Raw genomic sequence first — 22,899 nt, 5'->3', positions numbered from 1 at the left:
CATGCCAACAGCTCCAGTGCAGCTGGTTCCGGGGAATATATCCACCTCCCCAGAATGCCCTTTGGGTTTCCTTTCTTCTGGTAAGTGTAGTCCAGACAATGCTAAATAATAGGGGAGAAAGAGGATCTCAGTCCATGCAGCAGATGTCCCTGAATTGCAGAATGGCCCAGCCTAGACCTGGCTACATCGGGGAAGCCAATTAAACTGCTAAACTCATGTCAGTTGAATCAAGTCTACACTTCCAACTGCTCTTGTAGGTTTACAACTGGCTCTAAAGTAAAAATGTACTTTTCTAAACATTTTTGGCACCTGCCCCTTCCCTGAGTGCTGTCCATCTGTTTTTTAAGTTACTTTCAGCTCTGATTTAGCCATCTCTACTGTTCTCCACCCGAAGCGACACAGCCTTTCTTCTGAAAAATGGCCAGTCTGCATGTGCAGCTTCATTCATTCATATGGAAAGTTTGTACTCTTGGCAGTCTTGAGTGCCTGTTTGAAGTACAGCTTTCCCACAGGCATGAATGAGACTGGGACAGGCATGTGCAGCATTGTGTGGCCATTGTCCAGGCTGCGTGGCTTTGGGCAATGTGTCCCATAATGAATATCGCTGAATAAGGACTTAAGATAAATATAAAACAAGGTCAGAACAAGATAAGTAAAAACAATATGAGGTGGGGGAGACAGAAAAGCACAATTGTCCTTAAATGGTAGTTCTCAGCCATTTTAAACCTTCAAAATGAAAGTACTGTCTAAGAGCAGAAATTACATTACAAATTGCCTTTGTTTGCTAATAGAATGAGGTTCAATGCCCTCCTATGTGCTCCCTTCTCAAAGTTGTTTAAAACCCATCTCCAAACATATATAGTCCCCCTTACTAACTCACTCCCCACCCTTTAGCAGTGTTTTTCCCTTACCTGAATCTGCCATCTGTAGAGACCAGTAACCATCAGCAGCCATAGCTGACCCAAGAATTTTGAGGAAGGTGAAGTTCTACCTTGAGCACAACTGATGACCCAGCAAAAATATCTTTGCAATTTGTCCTAAGCCAGACTGCTAACAATGCCTTCGTACAGAACATCCATCAAAAATCTGTAGCGATCAACCATTCAGGTCAGTCAGGTACCTCCCTCCCAAGTTGTTGACAACCCACGCAGCTACCTATGTGTCATCACAGACCCTCCTAGCATCCAATCATTAATTGTCTTAAAACTGCCTTGGGCTAGGCACATGTTTCTCAAAACTCATAATATGAGACCCTCAGATGGAAAAACCTCACCTGGACTGAAACCGTCAGCCAGAGGCGTAGCTTAAAGCTTGTGGGCCTCAATGCAAAAGTCAACCTGGGGTGCCCTCACTACCACCCACTGCTTCCACCGCACACCAACATACTACCAACGCATGCCAAGATATTCCAAGTGGCTAAAGAGTTATTTCAGATCTTTATTTACATATTGAGAGGGTAATTCAAAAGATTTTGGAAAAATTAACATACCTCTCCAGTTCTTTAAAAATAACCTGAAGCAGGGGTAGGTAAACTTTGAGAACAACATGAAAGATCACCAGGGTCCAGCTCCTTTTTTTTTTAACTAGCAATGCCTCACTAAGCCCTGGTTCACACTGTATGGGCTGGTTGTTGGTACATGAAACGCATCTGTTCCTGACCCACAACCACCCACAGCCAAATCGCGCTACTCTTACAAGATGCGCGGGGTTGCCATTCACTCTGAATGTCAACTCCATGCATCTCAACCCACAGTGCGATTGCAGGTGCGGAAAACGCAGGGAAATTGCATGGTCAAAAGCACTATGCAATTTCCTTGCGGCTGTGTTTTTAAAAACGTGCATGCACCCTTTTTTTTTGTGAAAAACGGTGGCACGGCAGCCCATTAAAGTAAATGGGCTGCCATGCCTGTGCAAACACGGGCTGCGCGGATTGCACATTGTTATATAGGAAAAATATAACAAATGTCACTGTAAAATTATAAACTTAGCCAACATTAGCAGTTGATAACGCCAGTAGGGCAGACAACAGTGTCAGACAGAAGGGCAGTGATGGAATCAGTAGTTTTTTATTTGTTAATTTGTATAATTTTTTTTTACCTTTTTTATTTTTATTATTTTTTTATCTTTATTTAGGTGTCCTGTTTGGGGGGGGGGGGGGGGGGCTTTGGCAAAATATCAAGGATCTAAACAAAAGTGATGTCTCACTTCTGAGACACTGTCTTCGTGTTCATTCATAAACTGAAGCATAGTAAACAGTTTACTATGCTTCAGTTTATGAAGCGGCAGAAATAAAAGTAACCTGGATAGGAGGGGAGGTGGGGGTGGCATATAGAGGAACTGATCCCCTCCATATTCCTCCTGCTGAGACTGAATGCAGGTGGAAGAGACAAGAGCAGAGGCTGGCTTTCAGTGGCTGCAGAAGGAAAATGGAGGGCATCAGTTCCTCTATACGCTGCCGCCAATTCCCCTCCTATCCATGTGTGACAGGGAGACTGCACAGGCCCCCTTGACATGAGTGGGGCCACCTTTGCGACCCCTGATGCTATGCCAGTGTTGGAGTTCCTTCAAGTCACATAGGGGTCCTCCTGCCGCCTGCACACTGCAAGTCCCAGCATGACCAGGACTCACCCCTCCCCCATGCTGGCTCCTATCACTCTCCCACACATGGGATACCCTCAGTAAAGGGGGAGGCTGTTGAAGTCTTAGCCCCTCTCAATGTTTAAAGTCTCCCAGCCCTGTATCCCAGACTGTAAAATTTTCTGATATCACTCCCTCCTCGCCCCATGCTCCACTCTCACCTCATCCCGCTTGATGAACTTACTGCTTTGTTGCAGCATTTCTGGCACCTGAATCGGCTCCAGCTGGAGAGCGTGTACCCCCGGCTGGGCCCCAGCCATGACTGAGGACAGGTTGGGGAGACAATAAGAGAAGAGGGAGGTGAGGAGAGGCCAGCACAGACTGACTTAGAGGAACAGGTGAGAGGAGGAGACAACAGAGGAGGGGGGGCAGACCAGCTTACAGAGAGGGACAAAAAGTCACAGAACAGGGAGGCAGCAGAGAGAAGTTAGGTCTGTGCACTAGACAGAAGGAAAGTTTCCTGATTACCTCAGTGCTTCCTGTCATTCCCCTAAGCACCTGGCCCGCATCCTCCACTTTGCAGCCGGTCCCACCTGGCACACATGTAAAGGGGAGTGTAGCTGGCCAGCTAAGACCAGTCCTAGGTTGTTAATATGGTTCACATATATGTGTATACCAAACCTGCCAATAACCTCAGTACAGTATATATGTGCATATGTTAAAGCCAAAAGCAGAATCATTGCTGTGATTTATGTCTTTGATTGTTATATGACATTTTGATATTAATTGTGTTTAGAGATGAGCGAATCGAACCAGGCGAAGTGGAATTCGATACGAATTTCAGGAAAAATTCGATTCGCGTCGAATCCGAATATTTGCCTACTTCGGGTGCGCAAATCGGATTTTTCCCGATCAGCCGGCAAAAGTGTCCCTGCAGAGAGCTCCGCTATTTCTGACAGTTCTCTGACAGTTCCTTCACATGTACAGCGGTTGAAACATTGTATCTATTTGTTTCCATTTAGGATACAGATGTTTTTATTCGGAAACAGATGTTTCAACCGCTGTACATGTGAAGGAGCTGTCAGAGAACTGTCAGAAATAGAGGAACTCTGCAGATACACTTTTTGCCGGTTTGGAATTATTCTTATTTTCATCCTACTTCTTCTTCTTCTTCTTCCTCTTCATCCTCATCCTCATCCTCTTCTTCTTCTTCTGAGGATGAAGAAGAAGAAGAAGAAGTAGGATGAAAATAAGAATAATTCCAAGCCGGCAAAAAGTGTATCTGCAGAGCTCCTCTATTCTGCAGATACACTTAGAGGAGCTCTGCAGATACACTTTTTGCCGGCTTGGAATTATTCTTATTTTCATCCTACTTCTTCTTCTTCTTCTTCATCCTCATCCTCATCCTCAGAAGAAGAAGAGGATGAGGATGAAGAAGAAGAAGAAGAAGAAGTAGGATGAAAATAAGAATAATTCCAAGCCGGCAAAAAGTGTATCTGCAGAGCTCCGCTAAGTGTATCTGCAGAGCTCCGCTATTTCTGACAGTTCTGTGACATTCACTCCATACAGCGGTTGAAACATTGTATCTATTTGTTTCCATTTATGGAAACAAATAGATACAATGTTTCAACCGCTGTATGGAGTGAACGTTGTTGAAACCGCTGTATGGAGTGAATGTCACAGAACTGTCAGAAATAGGCTATTTCTGACAGTTCTGTGACATTCACTCCATATAGCGGTTTCAACATTGTATCTATTTGTTTCCATAAATGGAACCATTTATGGAAACAAATAGATACAATGTTTCAACCGCTGTATGGAGGGAATGTCACAGAACTGTCAGAAATAGCGGAGCTCTGCAGATACACTTAGCGGAGCTCTGCAGATACACTTTTTGCCGGCTTGGAATTCTCCTTCTTCTCATCTTTCTGCTTCTTCTCATCCTTCTTCTTCTCATCCTTCTTCTTCTCATCCTTCTCCTTCTTCTCATCCTTCTCCTTCTTCTCATCCTTCTCCTTCTTCTCATCCTTCTTCTTCTTCTCATCCTTCTCCTTCTTCTCATCCTTCTTCTCATCCTTCTCCTTCTTCTCATCCTTCTTCTTCTCATCCTTCTCCTTCTTCTCATCCTTCTTCTCATCCTTCTCCTTCTTCTCATCCTTCTCCTTCTTCTCCTTCTTCTCATCCTTCTTCTCATCCTTCTCCTTCTTCTCATCCTTCTTCTCATCCTTCTCCTTCTTCTCATCCTTCTTCTCATCCTTCTCCTTCTTCTCATCCTTCTCATCCTTCTTCTCATCCTTCTCCTTCTTCTCATCCTTCTCCTTCTCCTTCTTCTCATCCTTCTCCTTCTTCTCACCCTTCTCCTTCTCCTTCTTCTCATCCTTCTCCTTCTTCTCACCCTTCTCCTTCTCCTTCTTCTCATCCTTCTCCTTCTCCTTCTTCTCATCCTTCTCCTTCTCCTTCTTCTCATCCTTCTCCTTCTCCTTCTCCTTCTTCTCATCCTTCTCCTTCTCCTTCTTCTCATCCTTCTCCTTCTTCTCATCCTTCTCCTTCTCCTTCCTCATCTCCAAGGGCATTTAAATTAAAGGTACAGTGTTCTGCACTAATTTAAAGGCTCTCTGAAGCCTAGAAACCCTTTTTATAAGTTAACTTCGTAGCGAATTAATTCGCATCGAATCGAATTTCTTCCTGAAATTCGGCGAATCGGCCGAATCGAATTTTTGAATAATTCGCTCATCTCTAATTGTGTTAGCAGAAGCAGAAAAGGAAAATATGCCTTTAAGAGTTAGTATAAGGTGAGCCAATCACAGACAGCCTCACACTGTACAGAGCCTTAACCAATCCCAGCCAGTTTCACATTTGTGCCTGTGTAAAACTCCCTGCTAGGATTTTCTAGAGACACATGCTCACCAGACAGAGGAGGAAACAGGCAAAGTTCCAATCAGAGAAGCTCCATGGAAGTAGAGAAGGCCAAATAGGTATTTAATGCACTTGTGTGTTCCTCTATTGTTTAACAGTGCAGGTAGATCTGTGTCTAAAAACTGTTGTATGTGTTTACTTGTAGTTCCACCGAATTTACGAACTTACGAATCAAGTCACTGTAGAGTAATCATAATCCAATTGAATCTATCGAGATAAGCTATCGAATCAACCCAATGTAATACGAATTAAACCATTGTAATATGAAAGAAATAGGCCATTGTAAGCAGTGTTATATGAAGAAGATTGAAGTTATTAAAGAAGTTAACTAAAGTATTCGGTGTGCTCTTTAAACCTACTGCATCCATAGAGCAGCATTGGAGGAATTACAGAGTAAAGTCAGTCTAATCAAACAAAGAAACAGCAATTGCATAATTTTTCTAATGCCACAGCGCACTAGGCACCAAAGGGTGCTGCGCCTGCCACAGGGAGGAGAGTGGTCAGCCCATCACACAGCAGCCTCTTTGGTGACCCCATTGCCCACACATAGGCATAGTGACATAAAGAGGGAGGCTTCATGGGCCCCCTTGGAGCAGGGTCACAATTGTGAACCCTGCGACCCTTGACGCTATGCCGATGCTCCCTGTTTTATAGGGAGACAAAAATGGCACATCGCTACTATATGAAGAAAGCCCTGTTTTGTTTACCAACACAGGGCTCTCTTCTGTCCTTGGCTGAGCAAATCACCTGGTCCCGGCCATAAACGTACAGGTACATGATTATGCCTGTACGAGCCAACCCGTCATGGTAAATGTACTGCGGAGGGTCGGCAAGTGGCAATGCTAGTTTTCTCCGCCTAGCCCTCCTCTTCTGGTGCTACTCAAATTGACACAATAAAATATGGGGCCCCTGGAGCCTGCAACCCCTTAGGACCCCACAGGTGGTGTTCAGGGATTTTTTTTACTATCTTTTCTGTGTTGGCAGGTGTTGTTGGGGGCAGTCTATCTGTTCCAATCTTTTAGTGTTCCCACACAAGCAGACATCCAAGGGTGGGAGGGGGAGAGGGGGATACAGAGGATCCTCCTTAGGTGACAAATACTGAATGACCTGACTGAGCAGAGCATTGTCTTACAAAATTTACAACAGTCCCATCCCAGCTATCAGGCGGTGCTTTCCTCCTCCTCCTGCCTCACTCAGCTCTGTGTAACAGGGAGGCAGCTCACTGTCCCCACAACTTGTCAGCACACAGCAATACAGTCATTTCCCTGTCCAGTCTCAGGCTGCTCTCTGTCCTCTACTCCGTTCAGGTTATGGCACACAGAGGGGCGGACTGACAACTCATGGGGCCCCCGGGCAATAGGGATCATGGGGCCCCTGTGTCCTTGCCCAACCTCAAAAAATCCTATGAAAAAAGGTACCAGGGGCATCTCATGCGGCCCCCTACTGACCCCGGGCCCTCGGGCAGTGCCCGAGTTTCCAAATGGTCAGTCCACCCCTGGGCACACAGCACAGCTTCTTACCAGCCAATGAGAGTGGAGAAATGTAGACTGGGGAAGAGAAGGCAAAGTGGAAGCTGAGAACTGGATTATAGAGCTCAGCTGTGGGATACAAGGCTGATAGGAACTGGCTGCTGAACTCTGTCTCTGGGATTTTATGAGGATATGCAGAATGTTAATATGACATCAGGAAGCCACACGGGCCCCCTGGAGCTAGGGACAGGGTAGCAATTGGGACCCCTGTGACCCCTGATGCCACGTCCATGCCTTCAGGTAAACAATTTTCTAATCTAAATAATTTTCTAACCTTAGGTAACTGCTATCATCACTTAAAACCACAGTCAAGGAACAGGTACAAAAACAACAGGTCCCAGATTCATTAGTCCTTGCAAGGTACATGAAAGTTGGTGATTGCCTGGAGAACTACAGAAGCTGGAGGTCCACATTTAAGTCAGCAGTTCAGGAACTGAGCATCCCACCCATGCAAAAGCTTGATCTGCTAATCAGATGGTTAGGACTGCAGTCATTGAATGTGTCAAAAGACCTTAAACTGCTCACATCTATGAACCAGAAAAAGTACTTACTCTAACAAATCATTAGTAACACCTCATCTGGAATATGCAGTTCAGTTTTCGGCACCAATTCACAAAAAGAGCATTGGGGAACTGTAAAGTGCAGAGAAGTGCAACCAAACTGATTAGAGGCATGGAGGAGCTCAGCTATGAGGAACGATAAGAGGAACTGAATTTATTCTCTCTTAAGGGGGGATATGATCTCCATGTATAATACATCAGTGGTTCATATAGTGAACTCGGTGTAGAGTTATTCACCCTGAGGTCATCACAGAGGACAAGGGAGAACTCTTCATGTCTGGAGGAAAAAATATTTAAACTCCAAATACGGAATGGTTTCTTCACAGTAAGAGGTGTGAAAATGTGGAATAGATTCCCTCAAAAGTTGGTTCTGGCCAGCTCAATGGATTGCTTTAAAAAAGGCCTGGATTCTTTCTTAGATACACAGAATATAACTGGATACTAACATTTATAGGTAAAGTTGATTCAGGGAATATCCGATTGCCTCCCAGGGGATCAGGAAGGAATTTTGTCTCCTGCAGGAGCAAATTGGATCGTGCTTTGCTGGGTTTCTTTGCTTCCTCTGGATCAACTGTGGGTATAGGATTATAACTGGATGGACTTTTGTATTTTTTTCAGTAAGCCTAGCTATGTAACTATGTAACATGGTTGGGATTAAAGCAAATGTATGAAAACCCTAAAGTCATTGTACTTGCATTTCTCCAAAGATTGCAGGACTTTCCTAAATTGTCCAACTGAGACAACCAAAAGTTTCAGGAACCTAGTGATTTTCTTCTTGGACTAGAAATTGAAAAGAATTGCCCACATTTGCCAGTCCTTAGCTATTTAGAAACTGCACACAGACAAGAATCCAGTGGTGGTCAAATTGCCTTTCAACTGTATCTGCAAGAAAATGGGTGGCAACAGCAGATCCCAGAGTACCTTTCCACCCTTTTCCTTCTTTGGAGTTCATCAGATACTGTATCTAGCCAAGGATGACCCAAGCTTCTCTGCTGTTGACATAAATGCATATAACCTCACAGCTGCAATGTGTGAGAACGCAGACTTTAGAGACACTATCTGTATCAAAAAGACCACATCCTCAGAAAATGTAGTCTCTTAGTGGTGTCTAAAATTAGGATCTGTCCTGAAAGGCATGGGTTGAGTTTATTTCATGAATTCTGTGTTTTGGGATGATGGTGGAGTGAAGAAGCCAAGCACGCATATCTTTGGGAAACCTATTTATAGACTCCAGATGCATGCTTGGCATGTGGCTTGTTTTTATCAGTGTAAGAGTGGGGTGGGGGGGGGGCATTCAGTAGACACTTTCCTTTTTTTGGGGGGGCAAATGATAGCAACTGGCCGTAGACCCCAACATGGCCAGTTGGTTCTTCCCACATGGAGGGCCAGCCAGGGGATGTTTGCAGAGGTCATGGATTGTGTGCACACATACAGTCTTTATCATTGGGCACCTTAAATTGGCTTTGTTTTGAGTCACATCATACAAAATAATGCAGCATTGGTGTAGCAATGACTGTATACAGAGTTACTTCAACGGTACGGCATAGAGCACTCTTGATCGACAGCAGAACAATATAAACTATAGTTATGATAATAATAACTATGACGTAACTTTTGGTATGTGTCATATACACAAAATATATCTTACCGGTACTGTCAGTGTTGTTTCAGTGCCTTTGGTGGATATTAGATAATTTGTGCCACGAACATAAATGATTACATACTTCACTATAATACCATGGGGTATTGAAGGAGTTGTCCAACTTAGAAACAAGGAATAAGCACCTGTGGCTTTTGCATTGGGTGGTTGAATGGCTTCAGGGGCTGCTTCCGGTGTACGAATTAATGACCAAGGGCTTTTTACAGAACCCACACTATTTTGTGCAGTGATGCAGTATTCATATGTGGTGTATGGCTGCAATTCATCAGAAATATCTGTATACTCCAAGACTCCTCCCAGCCATTTGAGCAATGTAGTATTTTCTTGGTGACCAGCAAGACGTCTGTATAAAAAAAACAATAAATGTGAAGAACATTTTGATGTAAATCCTTATATGTGGATATCTTTACAAATTAGATGTATAAAGTCTGGTTCATAGTATTTATTCTGCTAATTTGTGTATTGGAGTTTGGAGTACGCTACACTTCAAAACACTTCTCCAAATTATTGAATTCAGATGTTTCGAATGAAGGCTACTAATAATGATACAGTATGCAAAGACATTTTAGACATTTCCACCACTAGATGTTCTCAACAGCCAGCCTCATTCAACCCATTTTGAGCATAGGCTGTTATGGACCCATCTCCAGCCTATGATTGGACAGTGAAGGAGAAGCAGCTCAATGATCTCTGTCATTCTGTTATCCTTGTGCTGCTTTTTCTTCTCTCACCCAGGGATAGCTGATCCATGGATTATCTAATTGCCTTCTGGGAGATCAGGAAGGATTTTCCCCACTAGATCAAATTTGATAATGATTTATTGTTCATTTTTTGCCTTCCTATGGATCAACTGTGGGTATAGGATTGTGTATATGGATGACTTCTATTTGTTTTTTTTCCATTGGTTGAGCAAGATGGACTTGTGTCTTTATTTTAACCTGATAAACTACGTAACCCTGAGCTCTAATGTATAGGGGACTGCAAAAGACTAATACCAATAGAAATTCAGGTGCTTGCATTTCAAAAACACATGTATTGATGAATACAGAGCTGCATTAACTTGTGTCTTTTTAAATCTGCCTAGACTTCTGCTATAATTGTTAGTGTTAGTGTAGGAATTACGTAGAAGTTAATATGCATGGTCATGTTTGGGAAAAACAAAGATATTAAGTGTTAGGGTGGGGAACAGTCTTAGGGAAAAATTAATGTGTGTGATGAAAGTGTACTTTGTGTCCATATTTATTTTTGGTGCAAAATTCGGGACTACTAACACCAACTGCTAACATACTAAGTTTGCCTTGATTTTGAAGGCTCAAGGGCATCATCCTTATTTTTTTCTTCAATATTTAGCAAGTTAGTGTCCTACATTAACCCCTTGGCGCCGGCCCTTTAAGGGGTTTGTAATGCGAGGAGGTGGGCGGTGTTTAGGGTCATATGACCACTGTGATTGGCTGTCAGAGCAGTCACATGATCGGAAAGCTCCCGACTGCAAATAGCAATCGGGACCTTTCCGTGAGGCTCTGGTAAATGTGTTGAGAGTGCGCAGGGCATGCACTCTCTACACATCTGTTGTTTACATTGGGTACACATATTTGCGGCCCCTCACACCAAGGCCCAGCTGCCGTATATTTGCATGCGCTCAGCACCAAGAAGTTAAAGATGAATACTTAGTTACATTGCTCTAGCTCGGACTAATCTAACTATGTACACTGCTCAAAAAAATGAAAAGAACACTTTGAAAACACATCAGATCTCAATGGCGAAAAATATCATGCTGGATATCTATACTGATATGGACTGGGTGATGTGTTAGGAACATAAAGATGCCCTATCATTTGATGGAAATGAAAATGATCAACCTACAGAGGACTGAATTCAAAGACCCCCCCCAAAAATCAAAGTGAAAAAATGATGCAGCAGGTTAGTCCATTTTGCTGAACTTTCATTGCAGCAACTCAAAATGGTACTCAGTAGTTTGTATGGCCCCCACGTGCTTGTATGCATGCCTGACAATGTTGGGGCATGCTCCTAAGGAGATGATGGATGGTGTCTTGGGGTATTTCCTCCCAGATCAGAGTATCACTGAGCTCCTGGACAGTCTGAGCTGCAATGTCAGATGGACTGAAACATGATATCCCAGAGGTGTTCTATTGGATTTAGGTCAGGCGAGTGTGGGGGCCATTCAATAGTATCAATTCCTTCATCCTCGAGGAACTACCTGCATACTCTCGCCACATGAGGCCGGGCATTGTCGTGCACCAGGAGCCACTGCACCAGCGTTGGGTCTGACAATGGGTCCAAGGATTTCATCCCGATACCTAATGGCAGTCAGGGTGCCATTGTCTAGCCTGTAGAGGTCTGTGCGTCCCTCCATGGATATGCCTCCCCAGACCATCACTGACCCACCAGCAACATGGTCATGCTGAATAATGTTACAGGCAGCATAACATTCTCCACGGCTTCTCCAGACCTTTTCATGTCTGTCACATGTGTTCAGGGTGAACCTGCTCTCATCTGTTAAAAGCACAGGGTGCTAGTGGTGGACCTTCCAATTCTGGTGTTGAATGGCAAATGCCAATCGAGCTCTATGGTGCCGGCCAGTGAGCATAGGGTCCACCCTCATGACGTCTATTTCTGATTGTTTGGTCAGAGACATTCACTTCAGTGGCCTACTGCAGGTCATTTTGTAGGGCTCTGGCAGTGCTCATCCTGTTCCTCCTTGCACAAAGGAGAAGACACCAGTCCTGCTGATGGGTTAAGGACCTTCTACGGCCCTGTCCAGCTCTCCTAGAGTAACTGCCTGTGTCCTGGAATCTCCTCCATGCTCTTGAGACTGTGCTGGGGGATGCAGCAAACCTTCTGGCAATGGCATGTATTGATGTGCCATCCTGGAGGAGTTGGACTGTCTGTAACCTCTGTAGGGTCCAGGTATCGCCTCATACTACCAGTAGTGACACTGACCCTAGCCAAATGCAAAACTAGTGAAAAACAGTCAGAAAAGACGAGTAGGGGAAAAAATGTCAATGGCCTCTACCTGTAAAACCTTTTCTGTTTTGGGGGTTGTCTCATTATTGCCCATCTAGTGCACTTGTTGTTAATTTCATTAACACCAAAGCAGCTGAAACTGATTAATAACCCACTCTGCTACTTAACTGACTAGATCAATATCCCAGGGGTTTAATTGACTTGATGCTATACTCTGAATAAAAGTGTTCCTTTAATATTTTGAGCAGTGTATATACCATACCTGGTCAATGCCCTTGGAAGCTGTAAATCACTGAAGTATACACCCCTACTCCAGTGATCTCCACTTGCTTCTGGGTACCATGACAAGCGACTGCATTTTCTGTATGAATGCAAAACATTCTCTGATTGGATGTGGTGGAGAGAAATGGAAAGCTTTCTCTGAATGATGCCCACACCAAGCGGCCAACCTCCTGTGTTCACAATGCAGCAGGGCAGTCGCTCAGCATGGGACCCAGAAGCAAGTGGAGGTCACTGGAGTAACGGTGTCTTCTTCAGTGATTGTCAACTACCAGGGGGATCGGCCAGGTATAATATATACAAAGTTACATTTGTCCAAGCTGGACATATGTACCCACGTATAAAATATTCATACCTGGAATTCCTCTCCCAGTTTCGAGTGTCTCACTATGTAATGTCAAGATTACAACTCTGAAACTTGCACTTTCAAAAGCAAGTCAGCTACAGCAGCTCACATATCTGTCTGTTGGCAGGCTCCTTTAAAAGGAAGAAAAAATAATCACAGAAATATGATACCAGCCAAACACAAGCATCTCCTGAGCATATATTAAAAATGAACCTTTTTTCCCTCTGTCTAGAGGTTGTTTTATCTGTATCATTGCTTAAACAAAACTCTTGTCCTTTATAGACGTGTTTGCATGGGTAGATAATCGCCATCTAACACAGTGATCATGAAAAGCTTCCATTTACCATTACGCCACGATACGATGGGGAGAAGAATGTGAGGTGAACATTTTTTCCATACTGCTTGACACAAAGTACTTTTTTGTCCTAATTTAAATAGGTCAATTCTTGTGGCATTATGTGAGATGCAGGAGAGATTTTCTAAAGTGCTCTTTCAAGCTACTATAGTTTGATTAGGAATAAAAATGATGCGTGGATAAAAAGCACAGTATATTCCACTGAAGAGCGTCAGGAAGAGAAGGCAGACAAATAGACGGGGCATGTTACAGGATATCATCTGCCTTAAAATAACACTGTAGCAGTGCAATGGTTTTCTATCTAAGTACTAGACCTTTTAGTATTAGGATGGCTCCACAACTATGCATTACAGTAAAATGTGGTAAATGCATGCTACTACGATGAGTGTGAATGGCCAGTAAGGTGCGTTGTGGTGCAATTCATTTACAAGTCTAAATCCTGCACATGCTGAGCATTGCGATTTGCTTCATTGCAAAAACGGAACAGGGACATTTTTTCATTATTACGTTAAAATGAATGGGCTATCTTAATGTAATATCCATTAATAAGTGAAGTTCTGCACATTAATTGTGTATAGTAAACCACTGCAATAGATTGGAAAGGCATAAAGTGGCCCATAATAATTTCAAATAATTAAAGGAGAAGTATAGCCAAAGCTTTTTTTGGCTGTACTTCTCCTGAGGATCACAGGAGTGCAGTTCGTTCTGTACTTCTGTGACCCCTTTTCAGCTGAAGCCTGCTGATGACTGAAGTCACAGAGCCAGTCCAGGCTCTGAAAAGATACCAACCATTTGCTCCAGATCCACCAGGAAGTCTGGACCAGTAGCTGGCTCAGCCTGTCAGGGAGCCACTGAGAGCCTGTGTCAGGGATCCCCGCGGCGCTGGTCCCGGCGCAGTGCGCCGCCCCGTGCAGGGACGCGGGCACTAGGTCCTGGCCAGCCGCGGCGTCTGGGTTCACGCATGCGCAGTAGGAGCCGCGGGCGTGCGCCTGGCATCAATGACAGCGCAGGGCGCAATATTTAAACGGCCCTGAGCTGTCATTCGGTGCCTTCTGGTCTTTCCTGCATTCCTGATCCTGTGAACCTGTGTATTGTAAGTTGCTGACCCGGATTGTACCTGACCACGCTGTATTCTCCTGCTCTGACCCTTGGCTTGCCTGACCTCTCTCCTGGATGCCCCTTATTAGATCTGACCTTCTGTTGCTGACCTGGCGAGTGACTCGACTATTCTCTGTTCGCCGCTTTGTACCGCACTGTCCCCACAGCTACCGACCCGGCTTGTCTGATCTCGCACCTGCTCAGCCATCCATCCATGCCATCGGGATCACCCGACCTCCTCATATCAGGCTCTCCCCCCGTGGGAGCCCCTGGCAATTACCCCTACCACTGACAGGTATACTCAGTAGCCACGACCTGGTCTCAGGGTACTCCAAGTCCATCCCCACCATCAGGGGCCCTGGTGAACAAGTACTCTGGGGCTTAGATTCCGTGCTCTGGGGACGCCTGATCAGTGGGGCACTAGTGGTACCGCCAGGCGGTCCCTTACAGCCTGAGCCAGCCACCCCTGCCCCCTCCACAGCCCAGTGCTCCAGTGAGCACTGGAGGGGCAGAGCAGAGAGCCGGTGACTGACAGTCACCAGCTCTCTGCTCACAGAAGACTGAAAACTGAGCACTCAGCGGTGTTTGATCACTCAGTTCTCAGTGGAGTAGCGGCGGGGAACAGATGCCGCTTCGGATCAATGCTGCATCCACCTAGGTGAATATAAGGTTTTTTGTTTTTTTTCTATAGTTCATACTTCTCTTTTAAAGGGAAACCATACTAATGTGTTGTGGTAAAGTGCAATAAAATGTGTGAGTTACCATTTATTGCTGCAATACATAAAAGTGCAATCCACAATCAGCTCCTGGGCCCCAATCCTGCTGTGTTGCCAACCATCAGTATTTTACATTTTACTGGCAGCCACTTTTCTCCTGCCAGTAAATACCAGTCAGAGCAAAAGGCTGCTAATTTAAAATATGACTGTGATGCTCTATTCTGAACTGCACATGCGGCCAGCCAAGACCATCTGAGTACCTGCTACAGTGTGTTTGAGGCGGTGCCTGAACATGTCGTGTGATGTCATGGTGCAAGGGAGCCAAGAGGAGCGGCTGGAACCTCGTGTGCGGGTCTGCAGGATGGAAACAAGGGAAGCCAGGAGCGGGACTGTCAGTGCTGTTTGGAATGAACTGAAGGGACCTCCTGGTGTGGAGAGAGACTGTCACTGTGACTCAGGAGGGGACGTGTCATATTGGTGAGATGTCATCATTATCTGGGCTGCTGCACACTGCTCTCAGTGTTACTGTGAGAGTCAATTTCATGTGTGTGTGCCTGCCCATTCTAATTTCCTGCCCTCCTGAGTCTTGTCTCTGAGCTACTTACTTACTATATCAAAAATAAAATAAGAAATATGTTTTTTACACAATAAAATGAACCGTTATCTCACGAGCAAATGTGTAATGTGACAATAAACTAAAAATATTGAAAGCAGCTCACACCAGCCACATACTCATAACATGTGCATAACTTTAAAATATATACATATAGTGCAGGGCTTCCTCCAAAAATGAATCTAACACCAAAATAAATACAAAATCAATTGTGCACATAAATTAATCCAAGTGAACATACATCAATGAAAAAGTCTCTCAATAGTGATATCTTCAATACGGATGGATTTCAAAACTTTATATCTTCATGCAAAAGTTATCCTCCACCAAAAACACTCACCAGATGTGCCCTCACCTGACGTTTTTGACCTCACATCATGGTAGTTCAAAAAACGAATGTGTCCCAAGAGCTGGACATGAACAGGTTAATATATCCTAGCAGTGGATTTTTCCTCCAGTGATCACCACTCTGTTAATCTCTCCTCCACTCCACATATATGATAGAGAAGATAGGAAACACAATAGTGCTTTATCCTTAAAAAATTAAATTTTATGAAAAATGAAAAAGTGACCAAAAGTGTGTTATCGGCGTCGTGATGTCATCAAGCCCCTCCCCTACGTGTTGCACCACGGGGTCACATGGTTTCCTCAGAGGGATATGATTGGATGCCACCATGCTTCAAGAGGTATATATAGCGGCCCGTGGCCATTTTCCTGTAGCCCACATGTGATGGAATCTGACCAGTTAGCGACGCCGGTGACCATTTTGTTGAGGGTACAAGAATTGGCTCGCGGCCATTTTCCAGTAGCCCATAGCCGAACATCTTACATACCACCATAAATTAAATAGCCGCTCTCACGGACACTCATTTATAGCTGCCCTATTGATAACCTCCACAGGTAAATACTAATACACAATCTCTCCCCTCTCATAGCTTGATCTAGAAAAAAACTAAAACACTGATATTATTAATGTCATTAAACTACAAGTCCCTACTTATCCAGCTCCGTACTAACAGAAAAAGTACTGAATAACAATGAAGTAACTTCATATTAGATAATTTCGCATCTATGACCATAATTTATGGTCCCCATGTACCGACCACCATCTACAAAACCTGTCATCCTACAAATGAATATAAGAGTGTCAATATGAATCCATCCTGGCAAGAAATATTAACCATACCAGTACACTCCACAAATACATACTGGAATTTGCGTCAGACATCATTATAATACCATGTTATCTTATATGTTAACATCCAACATTAATAAGGATGCCTATATAGTACTAGGGACCTATAAACTATAATATATAGAATCTACATACTGCCCTTGCATCATATATCAATTAATACAATGGATGTAGCATAACATAATTCTATTCATAATTGCTCAGAAAACACTTAAGATCAAATTCTTCATTCAGGCCATTAGAGATCAGAGATCCTAATTCATAAATCCATCTGGATTCGCTCTTACTTAATTGCCTAATGGATCACCTCTACAATGTGCTTTATATGCTTCTGTCCCCCCAAATTGTAATAAACTATAATCCCTTTGATGGACTAATCTAAAATGGTTGGACAAGTCGTGTTTCTTATATCCTGCTAACTTGCCGACCTCCTCTACTCTTCCTACCACTCCATCCCCCACAGCTATCTCCTCCTGTACCACTATCCCCTCCCTCCTAGATTGTAAGCTCGAAAGAGCATGGCCCTCAATCACCTCATGTTTTGCATTGTATTGGTATTGTTCTGTCACATGTTCTGTCCCCCTTTGTAATGTACAGCGCTGAGCGAACTATTGGCGCTTTGTAAATACTGTATAATAATAATAATATCCTCTAACAATGTTGTATACATGTTCCTTCACTCTCTCTTTTACTGCCCTTTTAGTCCTGCCCACATAGAAATTCCCACATGGACATGTCAATGCATACACTACTCCCTTGGTGTGGCAAGATAAAAAAAATCATTGGTGGTGTACTCTTGTCCTGTATTGGGGTTAGGAAAGTCTTTCTTCTCTTATTGTTGTTTTTAACTATAACAATGGTCACAGGCATAGAAACCTTTTCCATCAAAAATTGTGTATTTTTTATTTTTATTAGGTGGATCTATTATATTATGAACCAATTGGTCCTTAAGATTAGGTGCTTTTTTGTACACAAATCTTGGGTTAACGGGAATATTAGTTTTTAAATGCTTATCATGATGAGGAATGGGCCAATGTTTATGCATAATGCGCTCTATTTGTTCATATTATACATTGTAGTTCATCACCACCACTAGACCCATATTCTCATTAACTCTTTATTTATCTGTTAATATATCCATTCTGTTCAAGTTGCTTACTACTTGCCTCTCCTGCTTGAGGCATGTTGCATCATACACTACTCCCTTGGTGTGGCAAGATAAAAAAATCCTTGGTGGTGTTATTCGCAAACATATTTATAAGCCTATCAGCTTGTTCTACAAAATCCTCATCCCAAGTACAATTCCTCCTAATTCTTACAAACTGCCCTTTTGGAATATTTATTAACCAAGGTTTGTAATGGCAAATATTATTCAGTATATATGAATTTCTATCTGTACTTTTAAAATACATTTTAGTGAGAATTTTATTCTCACTGGCCATTAATTCTAGATCAAGTAAATGTACACTCCCCCTGCTCATATCTGCTGTTAACTGTATTTTGTTATTGCTATTATTATTAAGACCCTCAATAAATACATTGAGTTTCTCTTGCCCTTCGTTCCATACCACAAATAGATCGTCAATGAACCTCCTGTACAGTTTAATTTATGGGATGAAAGATGGATTTTTCCTCCCATTTTGCCATGTAGATATTGGCCACACTTGGCGCAAATTTTGCGCCCATGGCAACTCCTTCCCTTTGTAAATAATAATTGAGATTATTCCAGAAATAATTGTGCCTTAAACAGAAGTCCAAACTTTTTTATCTACCCGAGAGAGATTGCTATTACTATTTAATATCCATTTAACTTCTTCTAAAGCTCCTGTATGTTAATATTGGTGTAAAGGGATGCTACATCCGCCGTAGCCAAAATGGTATCATTAGAGACATCTATGGACTGTAAAAGCTGTAATATATGCTTGGTATCTTTCAAATATGCCTGTGTGCCTTGTACCATAGGTTGCAAGAAAAAAATCTATATATTTTCCTAAAAGTGCAGAGAGGGAATCTATCCCATTAATGATGGGTCTCCCAGGAGGATTAAGATTGTCTTTATGTATTTTGGGGATACAGTACATCACTAGTATCCTACATACATAAGGTACTAGATATCTTTCCTTATGTTTGTTCAATACTCCTTTCTTACCCCATATTTTATGATTTTTTCCCCAATTTTCTCCTATATTGTTTAGTGGGATTATTATGCAATACCTCATAGGTATTCAATAGGCTTTCCATTTCATTGGTGTATTGTTCTTTATTCAAAATCACGATCCCACCCCCTTTATCGACTGGATGGATCACCAAATTCTTTTTAATTTCCAAAGATTTAATACCTTTCCTAATGCCCCGCTCATCATGATATTTTTTGATGGGTAATTTCGCTAGATCATCAATGACCATTTTCTTAAACATGTCAATGTATCTATTATGATTACTTTTCGGGCAGAAAACTGATTGATTCTTAAGATTAGAGAGTATCCCTTTATTAACCAAATTCATCATATTACCAGGATTCTGAGCATAAAATGTCTTTATACTGTATTTAAATTCCTAACCAATTTTCGTAAACCTATATACGTTTCAAATTTATTTAGCCCCTTCTTTGGGGCATATTTAAGACCTTTGTCCAATACCTCTATCTCTAACAGTGGTACTCCACTTAGATTGAAGATTCCTTCTCCAAATATTCTCTCCTTTTTCTATTGCTGTTGGACTCTTCTCCCTGCCCTATGGCCTCTCTTCCTTCCTATTCCCTGTGTCTTACTCCCATATTGGGGACACCCTTTGGGCCTAAAAAAGGTCTCGGGGAATAAGGTTTTGGTGAATAATAATATTCATCATCCTCCCTCTGCTGTAATGGGGCATACCTATTATATGTGGGTATATCATTGTGCATATATTTCTTAAATCTAGGTCTCTGGTGTTTCGGGCCCTGGTAGTCAGCATTGTAATTAGACTGATGCCCATACTGGTAATGGTTCCTCTGCTGATAGTTAAATGACTCATTTTTATGAAGATAATATTGTGATCTACCTCCATTATAAAAATGCTCATTTCTATAATTATTATAGTATGATCCATTTCCATTATACAATGGTGGTTTAGGGGGTCCCTGATGTATATGTCTTTCACCTTTCTGTGCATTATACATAGAGCCATTTTGGGGTTCCCTTTTAGGTGTTTGATTGGAGCCCTTTATCCTCCTCTGATTGTTGTATGGGGGTTCTAAATAAAACATTTTTATTATGTGGGGTACCCACATCACGTCCTCTATCTGGGGAGATATTAGTAGAACCAAGCACATTTTCCAGAATAATTTTTTGCCACTTGAAGACCTGCTTGGTCTGATAATCCCCCATATCTCACTGATATTTCTTTTTCATTTTAATGTTATTATCCTGTTGATATTGAGTAAGAGGGAATACAGATGTATTTATGAATTAGGATCCCTGATCCCTAATAGCCTGAATGCAGAATTTGATCTTAAGTGCTTTCTGAGCAATTATGTTATGCTACATCCATTGTATTAATTGATAGAGTACACCATCAAGGATTTTATATCTTGCCACACCAAGAGAGTAGTGTATGCATTGACATGTCCATGTGGGTATTTCTATGTGGGCAGTAAAAGAGAGAGTGAAGGAACATGTATACAACATTGGTAGAAGATAAAAGAAACACCACTTTTCCAACCATTTTAGATTAGTCCATCAAAGGGATTATAGTTTATTACAATTTTGGGGGATAGAAGCATATAAAGCACATTGGGGAGGCCATCATAAGATTAGGGAATTGAGTAAGAGGGAATTCATATGGATTTATGAATTGGGATCTCTGATCCCTAATGTCTTGAATGCAGAATTTGATCTTAAGTGTTTTCTCAGCAATTATGAATAGAATTATGTTATGCTACAACCACTGTATTAATTGATATATGATGCAGGGACAGTATGTAGATTCTATATATTATAGTTTATAGGTCCCTAGTACTATATAGGCATCCTTATTGATGTTGGATGTTAACATATAAGCATGGTATTATAATGATGTTTTACGCAAATTTGAGTATGTATTTGTGGAGTGTACTGGTATGGTTAATACATCTTGCCAGGATGGATTCATATTCACATTCATATATTCATCTGGAGGATGACAGGTTTTGAATATGGTGGTAGGTACATGGGGACCATAAGTTGTTGTCATAGATGCGCCATTATCTAATATCAAGCTACTTCATTATTATTCAATACTTTTTCTGTTACTGTGGAGCTGGATAAGTAGGGGTTTTGTAGTTTAATGACGCTAAGAATATCAGTGTTTTAGTTTCTTTCTAGATCAAGCTATGAGAGGGGAAAGATTGTGTATTAGTATTTACCTGTGGAGGTAATCGATAGGGCACGAGAGTCCACGAGAGCGGCTATTTAATTTAAGATGTTTGGCTATGGGCTACTGGAAAATGTCCGTAAGCCAATTTGTGTACTCTCAATACAATGGCGGCTGCTGCGGCTAATTGATCAGATTCCATCACATGTAGGCTACAGGAAAATGGCTACGAGCCAATTCTTGTACCCGCCAATCATATCCCTCTGAGGAAGCCATGTGACCCATGCAACGCGTAGGAGAGGGGCTTGATGACATCACAACGCTGGTAACACACTGATATACTGTCACATTACATGAATTATAGATCATCCTGCATATTTGGTTGCATATTGCTCTGTTACATGCACTTAAATACTGGGGCGATGCAGCACCTTTGTAATGTGAGTGGCCACTTTTTCATTTTTAATAAAATTAAATTTTTTAAGGATAAAGCACTATTGTGTTTCCTATCTTCTCTATCATACATGTGGAGTGGAGGAGGAGAGATTAACAGAGTGGTGATCACTGGAGGAAGAATCCACTGCCAGGATATATTAAACTGTTCATGTCCATCTCTTGGGACACAAGCATTTTTTGATCTACCATGATGTGAGGCCAAAAACTTCAGGTGAGGGCACATCTGGTGACTGTTTTTGGTGGAGGATAACTTTTGCATGAAGATATAAAGTTTTAAAATCTATCTGTATTGAAGATATCACTATTGACTTTTCAATTGATGCATGTCCACTTGGATTAATTTATGTTCACAATTGATTGTGTATTTATTTTGAGGTTAGATTCATTTTTGGGGGAAGTGATGCACTGTATGTATATATTTTGAAGAAAAATGTTTTCTACCTCAGTATCTGCCTTAAATAACATTGCTAGTTGCATATTGTACCTATTTTTAGCCTAAACACTGAAATTTGCACTTAAAACTAAATTTTTAACATTTGGAAATGCCAGTAAAAACTTGGCTGTGCCAGTAAAATTTGGGTGTCGTGTTAGTGAATTTCAATCTGGTAGGTTGGCAATACTGCTCCATAGGAAAACTTTGTAGCAGCACTCTAAAAAACATAATGCTTCAGGAGGTTATGATCGAGGTGATACAGATCTGTCTTGCCTCACTCAAAAGTACCGGATCACTTATACAAGGGGCGTTTAAGTCAAACTAGGACTTTTGAGTTTATATAATAAAAGAACAAATTTCAAGGAGTGGAAACTGCATTTATTTTTCAACATACTCTTCTGCTACATTTATACACTTATCCCAGTGGTTAACTAATGCCTGGAAAGCTTCAGTATAAAAAGATTTTTCAGTACTTCTGAACCATCCTAGGACAGCCTGCTTCAGTTCATCATCAGTGCTGAAATGCTGACCTCTAAGGAACTCTTTTAGGGGTCCAAACAGGTGGAAATCACTTTGAACCAGGTGGTCCGGGCTGTAAGGGAGATGTGGCAATACCTTTTAGCCGAGTTGTTGTAATGTGCATATGTACAGTGAGCAGTATGAGCTTCTGTGTTTCCTTGAGAAACAGGACACCCTTAGTGATCAAACCAGGCCGTTTTTTCTGCACCTCACTTCTGTGCTGGTCAAAAGTAGAAAGCTGTCTTGGTACCCAACATGTGCTAACACTGACTACAGGTTTCTTTATTTTTATTTTTGTAAGTGTTTCTTAAAGCCAGATATTTGGAATGCTAA

The 22,899-nt window shown here is 42.2% G+C and overlaps 1 protein-coding gene across 1 annotated transcript in view; it reads right to left on the bottom strand.

Annotated features, from left to right (window-relative positions):
* USH2A (usherin) overlaps positions 1 to 22,899 on the bottom strand; it is a 1,035,348-nt gene that overhangs the window by 131,465 nt on the left and 880,984 nt on the right. Inside the window, exon 60 of the mRNA XM_089684798.1 lies at positions 9,231 to 9,585. Within this exon, the coding sequence (XP_089540924.1) occupies positions 9,231 to 9,585 (355 nt within the window). The remainder of the gene's footprint in view (positions 1 to 9,230; positions 9,586 to 22,899) is intronic.

The sequence above is a fragment of the Staurois parvus genome, unplaced genomic scaffold, assembly GCF_062004578.1.
Source record: "Staurois parvus isolate SC_StPar_1 unplaced genomic scaffold, SC_StPar_1.0 ptg000357l, whole genome shotgun sequence".
In the NCBI taxonomy this organism is placed as follows: domain Eukaryota; kingdom Metazoa; phylum Chordata; class Amphibia; order Anura; family Ranidae; genus Staurois; species Staurois parvus.
The sequence above is the reverse complement of the archived record's forward strand: the minus strand, read 5'-3'. Positions and strand labels throughout refer to the sequence as shown.